The sequence below is a fragment of the Vombatus ursinus genome, unplaced genomic scaffold, assembly GCF_900497805.2.
Source record: "Vombatus ursinus unplaced genomic scaffold, bare-nosed wombat genome assembly UNPS02012758.1, whole genome shotgun sequence".
NCBI classification, from domain to species: Eukaryota; Metazoa; Chordata; class Mammalia; order Diprotodontia; family Vombatidae; genus Vombatus; species Vombatus ursinus.
Genome location: NW_020952536.1, coordinates 506596 through 516615, shown reverse-complemented (window position 1 = coordinate 516615; position 10020 = coordinate 506596). Strand labels below are relative to the sequence as shown.

Sequence of the window (10020 nt, the reverse complement as noted above, 5' to 3'; positions counted from 1 at the left end):
GAGGACTCATTAGAGAGGAAATGCTGGCACCCTGGGGGAAGGAAGTTTGACCAAAAGCCTGCCCTGCCCTCCACCAAAAAGACGGTATCCAGTCAGGGTGGATCGGGTCAGAAGGACTTAGTCTTTTGGGAAAGCTGCTGTCCTTGAAATCAGGAAGACTTGAATTCAAAACCTGCTTTGGATGCTTGTTGACTATGTGACATTAGGCAACATTACTTCTCTGTGCCTCAATTTCCTTGTCTGTAAAATGAGGGGCTTGGACTGGATGGCCATTAAACCATCTCAGCCTTAATTTCCTCATCTTCGAGGTGAGTGGGATTAGAGGAAGTGATTTCTAAAGATCCCTTAAACTCTGTTTAATAATGAAAGTAACAATAGCTAGCATTTATATAGCAATTTAAGGGTTTCAAAGCACTTTACATGTACTATCTCATTTGATCCTCACAACAACTCTTTGAGTGAGGTTACTATTAGCCCCATTTTACATATGAGGAAACTGAGGCAAAAGGTTAAATGATTTGCCCAGGGTCAGTTAGCCAGTAAGTGTCTGAGGCTGGATTTGAAGTCAGGTTTCCTTGACTTCAAATCCAGTGATCAATTTCTATGATTCTATAACAATAATATGCTTGTGTAGGTACCATCATTATCCTCATTTTACAAATGAGGAAATTGAGTCCCAGAGGAGTAACCACCTTGTTGTTATTTGAATTTATTCTGAATATGCTTACATATGTATTTGTAATCTTCCTTGATAGAATGTAAGCTCCTAAGTACATGGATGCTTCCATTCTTTATATTTGTATTCTCCACCTAGCACAGTGCCTGCAACATAGTAAGTACTTCATAATACATGCTTGTTGATTGACTTACTGACTTACTGGAGTTCCCAAAGCAAGTTAGAGACAGAACTGAGACTAGAACCCAGGACTTCTGATTAGCTGTTTAGGGCCCTTTCCATCATGCTACACACCCAGCAACACACAAACATGACACATAGCAGCCTACACAGAATGACACACACCAGCCCCATACAGCCAGGCACAAGGAACATGATACACAGAGAGACACACCCAGCAACACACAAACACAACACCTAGAATGACACAACACACACACACACACACACACACACACACACACACATAAATGCCCTCTCCCTGCCCATCTCCCATCCACTGGGAGAGATGCCCACTCACTGGGCAGGATATCAGGAGCCAACCAGACATGCCCAGTCTCCCACATGCACACACATACACATACTCACAAGTACAGACACAGAAACTCCCGCTCAAAGTCTCACCTACTCAGAAACATGGCAAAGATGCTTAGATGCACATAAATCTCTGTTTCTGTCTCTATTTCTTTTCCTCTCACACCTCATAAGCTCTCTATGGAGAAAGCCAAAGTCCAGGTACACACAGAAATTGAGGGAGAGAAGAGCCACAGAGAGACACAGACAAAACTGCAGAGAAATGAATCCAGAGACCAGATAGAGAGACAATGAGAAACCCAGCCTGAGGAACAGTAAAAAAGAAACATATGCAAAGAGAGAAAGACCAGGAAGAGTCCAGGAGAAAAAGGAGGAGCAGAAGCTGAAGCGATATCTTGTTCTAAGGTTCCTCCTAGTTCTGACATTCTATATTGTGAGATTCCTTCCAGGTCTGACATTCTATGTTCCATGATTCTTTCCAGCTTGGACATTCTATTCTAAGTCTCCCTCCCACCCCACCCCCAGTTCTTTTAGCAGGTGGATTTGAATTCCACCTCAGATATTAACTGAGTGACCATGAGCAAGTGACTTCACTTAACCTCTCTGAACCTCAGTTTCCTCATCTGCAAAATGAAGGGGATTAAACATCATGACGTCTGAGGCCCCACCCATCTAGTTCTAAATCTATGGTACCTAAACATATGACCCAAACAGACTTGGGAAGATAGAGATACTAGAGATGGGGGAACAGGTGTGTACTTTAGGACATATACACATGTAGAGATAGTGAGGCCAAAGAGATAAGAGACACAGAAAGAGATACAGAGACAAATGGATAGGAACAGTGAGAGGCACAGAGGAGAGACAGAGGCAGTGATAGCGCCCCCTGGGGGCTCTGGAGTGACCCCCCCCTTTCCTCCAGGGGCAGGACTTGAGAGGGGGGTGTGTGTGCAGTGACTCAGTCAGCCTCTTCCCGTGACTCAGACAGGGCCTCGCCCCTTGGGAGGGGGGAGAAGGAGGGAGCTCTCCCTGCATTGGGGGTACGGGGGTGGAGGTGGGGTGGGCTGAGTCACAGACCACCGCTCAGGGAGGGGCTCGGATGCTCGGGTCCTGGCGGGAGTGCGGATGCAGAGAATGAGAACACCTGGGTCCTTTTGGGATGAGGCGGGGCGGGGGCAGGACAAGATGGGGACATCATCGTCACCGAGAGTGTTAAGAGCTAGGACAATTGAGTCTCTGATGATGTTCGGCGGGGAGGGAGGGCGACAAGGACGCCTGGGTCCCCGAGGAAACGCCGGGACTAGAGGACCCGGACGCTTCGGAGCCTCGGAGGCTCGGACCGGGATTTCCCGTTGGCCAGAGTCCAGCCTCTCCAGCGCAGAAGCGGCCGTATCTCCGGGGCTGGCGGCGACCCAGGGCTGGGGACAAAGGAACGTTTGACAGGAGGGGGGTGCAGAAAGATCACGCGGCGCCCGGGGCTCCAGGAGAGGGCGGGCCAGGGCCCCGGGACATCCGGAAAGTGGAGGGGCAGGGGGAACGTGTCCTGCCCCGCTTCCCCCTCGGTGTAACCTCTTATACTGGAGCTCCGCGAATCCTGGTCCTGGGGCCGCCACCTGGTGCCAGTGTAAGGGACTGCAGACCGAGCCCGGCAGAGACGGAGAGACATCCCTGTCTCCATCTCTTTGCTTCTGCGTGTCCGTTTTGATTTTTCTGCCCTGGGGTTCTTCTTTCCTTTTGTGTCTCTGTCTGTTTCTACGTCTCTCTGTAGGTCTCTGTCTCTTTGCGGCTCTATCTCTTTCTGTTGGTGTTGGAATCTCTTGTCCAGCTCTATCAATTTGTGTCTTTCTCTGGATCTCCATATCCCTACCTTTCTGTGGGTCTTTAGTTCTTGCGTGGTGGTGATGATGGGGGGGGAGTTATATACTTCGACTACTCCAGTCTCTACTTTTGCCTTTCTTCCTCCCCTGCCAGCCGTCGGGGGTGAGCAGTGATGTGTGTGTGTGTGTGTGTGTGTGTGTGTCTGTCTGTCTGTGTGCACACGAGGGAAGACCTCCCTAAGCCATGCCCTGCTTTAGACCAGCCAGCACCCTGTCACTGTCCCTGGTGCTGAGACTATAGGAGGCGGAAGAGCTCTGTCCCCGGTCCTGATGTAGAACCCGACTGGGTGGTGTTGAGTGAGTGGAAGGGTGGAGTGGTAGTCATAGACCGCAGTTTGATAACATCCTTGGATCCCCGATTGGGCAGGGTCTAAGAAATCAGGGCCCCTGAGGCAATCAGGAACACCTGGATTGCCTGGAAACTTTGACTGGAGAGTCATGAGCCTTGAGTTCTAAACTAGGCTCTGCTCCTCAGTCCATGTGTGACCTAAGGCAAATCTCTTCTCTCTTGGCTTAAAATTTTCCACCTGCAAAATGAGAGGATAGACTAGATTATCTGTAAGGGCCCTACCACATTTGACGTTCTCTGTTCGAAGGTCTCTCCCAGCTCTTTTCTGAAGTCCCTCCTAGTTCTGATATTCCATGCTCTTCAGTCCTCTCCCAGCTCTGACATTCTATATTCCTTGACTCAAGTTGTAGGCTCTGAGCTTGTTTTGGCACTCTTCCACTTATCCTTGACCTTGACACATGCTTCCCACTTCTCCAGCCCCAGGGCCCCCTCCTCTGACCTTCCCTGGCCAGCCCAATTGCCTTGTGTCACATGCCCCATGGGAAGTGCTGCACTCAATCACAATTATTGATACTCCCAGATCTAAAGGGGGGGCAGACTTGGCATGCTTCCCTGTCACATAGGGTCAATAAGAAGGACATCAGTTTACTTAATCACAGAAAATCAGAGCTACAAGGAACCTCATTTTACAGATGGAGAAAGCAAGGTGCATCAGCCCTTGTTCTAGTCGGGGCAGATAAAAAGACAAGAGGGATAAAAACAGAGAAAGAACAGAGACCTCCATACCCCACCCCAGTATCCCTCAGGGGTCTGAGGAGAGAGTGTACCCAGGGGTCCAGGCATGTCCCTGTCCCAATTTTGTATTTCAAATCCTGATTTCTCATTACTTTATGGGACAATTTCTGAAACATATTCTTTGATCAAAACACATCCTGTTCTTTATCTGAATAATCTTGGTCAAATTCTGTTCCCTCTCTAAGCCTTAGTTTCCTCAAATGTAACTTGAAGTAGCCTCTAAAGTTCCTTCCAGCCTTACATCTTAAGAATCTACTTTTTTTTGTCTAAGTGAAGGTTCTGCAAATTGAATCTTAATTTGTCATTGCTTTACCAGATAAGCTATGAGATGTGTTCTTGATCGGCCCATATTTGGTGGATTTTTTAATGCTCAAGAGTCCAGGGGTGGGGATAGGGATTGAACCTGGGATTTTACTGGTCTAGGGAACTCCCAAGTGAGGAAATGTCCTCCACCAAGGCAGACTGGTACCTTCTCTTCAATTTATAGTCTTAGAGAATTGCTGAGAGAATTGAGAGACACCACTAGAAGGAATATTGAGAAGATGAATCAGGCCCTCAGGGGCCTGGAGAACATAGTCAGCAAGGATCTGCAGAAAGAACTGGAGATGGTTAGCCTGCAGAAGGGAAGACTTTGGGTTGGTGGGCTGGTGATAGAGAGCCTACTTCAAATACCTGAAGGGCAGAAGAGGCCTAGATGGCCCTGTTTGTCCCCAGAGGCCAGAAACAGGAGCAGTTGGCAGCAGGCGGGGGCTGGAGGTGGAGGTGGAGGTGGAGGGTGGAGGGTGGGGAAGGGAGGATGGGGTGGGGTGGGGTGGGTGGAGAATTTGCAGAGATGATGACTTCAGATTGACGGAAAGAAACACTTTTTAATAATTAGCACTGTCCAAAGTGGATCAGATTGCCTAGAGAGAGAATGAGTTCCCCTTCACAGGATGTATTCACCTGGAGGCGGCAGGAGCACTTTTGAGGGATTAGCAAAGGGAAAGGTTGAGCTGGGCTGCCTCTGCAGCCTCTTCCAAACTGGTGACTCTCCAAGTATCTCCACTCCTAACCAGGGTTGCCCTGATCCTCCCTCCCCACCCTGCCCGGCAACACATATGAGTACCACATCCCTTGCCTGAGTGTTTAAGGCTCTCTAAACAGACCGAAAAGCCAAGCTTGGAGGGAAACCAGGACTTCGTTCAGACCCCTAACAATAAGAGGACTATCAGGGGCAGGGCCAGGAGCGAAGGGGCATGAGAGGAAGCAGTATTGAAGAAATGGGGCTTAGGGATGCTGGAGACTCCATTACAGAGATTCCCCTCACAGCAGGTCCCTTTGAGGTAGTTGTCTGACCAGTGAGTGGCAGCCCCAATGAAAGTGCACGTGGGCTCGTGGCATGTCCTCATGTAGACAGAGTTGGTGAAATTTTCTGGGGAGGGAGGAAGGCAGAGATTAGCAGGAAGAATTAGGCTCCTTCCAGGACCAGGATTCTCTCCCATTCCTACTCACCGATGGCCAGGAAGCCTTGACCCTGGAAGCAAACACTCTGGCCCCCATGACACTTGATCTTGTGGGCATTCTGGAGCTCACAGCCCTCAGGAGTAGTACTGACACAGGCCCAGCACTCTGTGCCACTGAGTTCAGGGGGATCTGGGGCTGAAGAGGAACAGGGGACGTTGCCAGGTCAGGGTGGACCCCTGCCTCTGCATTGGTCCCTGGGTCCTGAAACTGGCGGCTATGCCCACAGGGATCCCCAACTCTGTCTATCAAATATCCTGGGAATAAGTGCTTACTGCAGGCACCTAGAACTAAATACTTAGGCCTCAGTTTTTCCATCCTTAAAATGAAGGAATTTAATTAGATCACCTCTAAGGGCCCTCCCAGCTCTGCCATTCCCTGTTCTAAGGCCCCTCTCAGCCCTGACATTCCCTGTTCTAAGGCCCCTTCCAGCTCTGATCTTCCCTGTTCTAGGTTTCCACCAGCCCTGACATTCCCTGCTCTCGGGTTCCACCCAGCCCTGACACTCTATGGTCTCCCTTCTAAGGGGCCCTCCAGCTCAGTTTGTCAGTATCTCTGTTGATGAACAAAAGGTGCTCAGAGCTCACTCTCTGGGGTGTCTGGAGCCCCCCAGGCTGCCCTGCCCCCCGCTTCACTTCACCTGCACTGAGGTTGGGGATGCTGTCATGGCTCTCGATCTGGCGGTTGCATAGATTCTCCTGGCATCGCCGTACCATGGTGTAGTCAGGGGGCAGTGAGTCTCCCCCTGAGGTCATCTCCCCGGAACCTGGCCCATAAGAGCAGCCCTTTTTCACCAGGGTCAGTGAGTTTCTGTAACCTGGAGATCAGGAGGAGGGGAAGGGGGAAGGACGTAACTCAGTCATGGCTTCTCTACTTCATCCCCGAGTTTGATCTGCAATCCTACAGCCCTGGCATGTTCCTCACAAGCTCAGTGCCCTACCATTCTGACCCATTTTTTTCCTCAGACTTTAACTGACTTCATTTTTATTCCACCCCCAGTTCACTTCTCTCTCTCTCAGCTTATGTGACCTCAGTACATCACTCCTTCTAACATCTACAATCTGGCCCTTAGTTTCTCTATCTTGCCCTTCCCAGAGGACTGAACTAGCTAATTTTTTAAATGCTTCCTAGCTCTGGCCTTTTTTGTTCTAAGATTTTAAGGGTTTTTACCTTTTGGAATTTAATAGGCATCAATATTAAGTCTTTTACTTGAATTTTTTAAAAAAGCCAACCCTACAAGGTCAGGGTGAAGCTAGGGAGCAGCTCATCTGAAAATGATCTGGGGGTCTTGGAAATCCACAAGTCCTATGTATGCCAAGGTATGACTTGGCAGCCCAAAGCTCATGTGATCCTCAGTAGGGGCAGTGTCTAGGACTAGGGTGTTGGTGGTGGTCCCCTGTGTTTTTCTGTGGTCTGACCACTCTGGAGGAACATCTCCCATTCTGTGTGCCATGTCTTAGCAAAGGCATCCACAGATAAGAGCATGCCCTCGGGATGGTCACCAGGATGGAAACTGAGAGAAGGGATGAAGGATCTTTAGCCCAGAGGAGACATGGTAGTTGTCTTTGGTTATCTGAAGGGTTGTCATGTGGAAGACAGACTGACTAGCCTTGTTTTTTGTGGGCCCCATAGGGCAGAATGAAGAGCTAGCTGTGGGGGCTATGGGCAGCAGAGCTCATGTAGAAAGATCTTGGCTCATCTGAAGAATGTCTTGACAAGTAATTGGGATGGGCTGCTTCAGAAGGTGGCAGCTAGGTGGTGCAGTGGATAGAGCACCAGGCTTGGAGTCAAGAAGACCTGAGTTCAAATCCAGCCTCAGACACTAGCTCCTCTAGTCACTTCACCCTGTTTGCCTCAGTTTCCTCATCTGTCAAATGAGCTGGAGAATGAAATGGCAAACCAGTCCAGTGTTTCTACCAAGAAAACTGCAAAGGGGGTCACAGAAGAGTTGGACACGATTGAAATGACGGAAAAACAGCAAGATTCATAAGCTCCCTATCACTGGAGGTGTTTGAGCCAAGGACAGAGAACCTCTTGTCAGGGATGTTGAAGAAAGGATTGCTGTTCAGGAACAAGCTGGACTGGATGCTTTCTGAGGTCCTTTCAACTCTGGATAACCAGAATACAAGATCTGTGCTTTAACATTATGTGGTGGGATTCTGTCATCCTCTTTCTTGCCTCTTCCCCCGCCCCCCCCCAGTCCCTCACCCCTTCCCGGTGCCCCCATCCCTACCTGTACTCAGGGAAGTCACTGCCTCCAGGCAGGCCTCTTGACCTGAACCACAGACCACAATGGGCATCCGGAGGCCAGAGAGATCAAAAGGACCAGCAAAGGAACGTTCAAAACTGTAGCACTCAAGAGCCCATGTGACTGTGGAGACAAAGGATGGGCAAGAGAGTGTGGGAGGGGAAGAAGACGACCCCTGCCCCTGCTAAGCCCTGGCCGAGATGGGCGGCATTGCCATTCTGGCTGCGGGATGCCCTGCTAGGTTACTGTCTCATCCCTGATCTTATCTCCTTGCCTAATTCTGAGAAGGAACTGGCCACACCAGCTCACCCAGTCTTTTCTCTCCTTCCCTTTTCTTAAGCCTCTCCCTCCCTCTCTTCATTTAGGCTGATGGCAAATTCCTTTCTTCCTTCAGGAAGCCCTCTGGGATTTCAAACAAGAGAGAGGATGAGTCACTTTCCTATTCCCCTACCTCATCCACATCTTTGTCACACTCATCCCTATTCTTTGGTTGCATCTCATGCCTGCTTCTGAGATGGGTAACAGAGAGGATGGATAAGTGAAGAGAAGTATAGCACAGTGCAGATATACAGTATATATGTACACACACACACACACTTTTATATATATGTATATGTGTAGAGAAGGATAGTACAGCATAGCACAGTGAATAGAGCCCTGGCTCTGGATCAGAGGCCTTGAGCTCCAATTCTGTCTTTGAAATTTTCTGTTTGGCCTTAATAAAGTCCCTGTGCCTCAGTTTCCTGTCTATAAAATGAGGCAGCTGGACTAGATGGCCTTGGAGTTTCCTTCCAGCTCTGAATGTTTGGTCCCTCGAACTGGTTCTAGGAGCTTCAGAGACTGAGGTGAGGCCCAGGGACCAGGACACAATGCTATGTGCTCATCCCCATCCTCCAAACAGAGATGCAGACACAGAATCCGAGATGATTCAGAAGACAGAGACAAACATAAGGCAGAGGTATAGACGCTGAAAGAGATCGAGGCTCAGACATCCCGAACACTGAGCCACAGAGGGAGCACAGAGATAGAGACATCAGAGAGGCGGAGACAAGGATTTGGAGGCATCGCCGAGACATTGGAGAGGCTAACAGGGCAAGAGGTTGGAGACACAGACTCAGAGATGAAGGGACACGGAGCCCAAGAAAGGCTCATCTCAGGCACAGGGAGCTGCTCCCTCCCTCCTCTTTCCCTCTCAGCCAGGTACAAACAGGCTCGCAGGGGGACTGAGGACCTCAAAGGGTGCAGGGACAGAGCCTTTTCCTCCTGCTCCACTGACTTCTGGGCTGTGCATTTCTCCATCACCATGTCTGCCAGAGAGGAAACTCAAGTGCCCTCCCTCCCTGTCTGATCCCCTCAAAAAGCCTGGCCCCATTGTAACTGGAGGAGGAGAAAAGAGGAGGAGGGATGAGGTTGAAAAGAGGATGAGAAGAGGAAAACGGAGCTCCCTCTTTTCTCCCCTGCCCCTGCCTCTCCAGGACCCTAAGGTGTTGATCTCTGCCCACTCCTCCCTCCACCTCCACCCCAAGCTGTTCAATACCTGACAGTGTCCCGAAGAAGCTGAGCAGAGACCAGAGAAGGATCATGATGATGGAGAGGCCGGCGTGGGCTGTCCCGAGTGCTACTTCAGGTGTGTGAGCAGGTTCTTCTCCTCCTTCCTGCCTCCTTTATCCTCCGCCCTTCCCCTCCCCTCCCCCTTCACTCCCAGGGCTGGGCTTCTCCAGGGGCACTCCAAGGGTGAGGTTTGTTTGGTGCCTTGGTACCTTGGCCTCTGAGCAAGCTTCCATAGCCACAATGGGCTAGACATAAGGTAGCTTACATCCCCGAAGGGATCAAGGACTGGGGAGCAGCCCTACCTTTACGGGTCTCCCCTACCCATCCCAGGTGTAAGATGATATTAAGTGATCCCCTGTGTATCTGCCCCCAAGTAGGGGCCGGTGGGGGGGGGTCCCTATTGCCTAACTAGTCTCTCCTCTGCTTTCCAAAACTTTTGGCCCCCTCCCCAAGGCCTCCTCCCATTCTTAGTCTCTGATTCTCCCTCCCTCCATCCCTGTCTCTGTCTCCTTCTCTGTTTCTCTTCCTGACATCTCCCTCTCCTTTCTCT

General features: G+C 50.2%; 1 protein-coding gene across 1 annotated transcript; it reads right to left on the bottom strand.

The window, feature by feature from the left end:
- Positions 1 to 5017: 5017 nt before the first annotated feature.
- On the bottom strand, positions 5018 to 9582 carry LYPD5 (LY6/PLAUR domain containing 5). Its single transcript, XM_027858206.1, has 5 exons — positions 9457 to 9582; positions 7905 to 8042; positions 6312 to 6488; positions 5663 to 5809; positions 5018 to 5582 (listed from the first exon to the last, which is right to left on the bottom strand). Exons 1-5 carry the CDS (start codon positions 9500 to 9502, stop codon positions 5353 to 5355), a joined length of 738 nt encoding a protein of 245 aa, XP_027714007.1. The 5' UTR covers positions 9503 to 9582; the 3' UTR covers positions 5018 to 5352.
- Between the last annotated feature and the right edge of the window lie 438 nt (positions 9583 to 10020).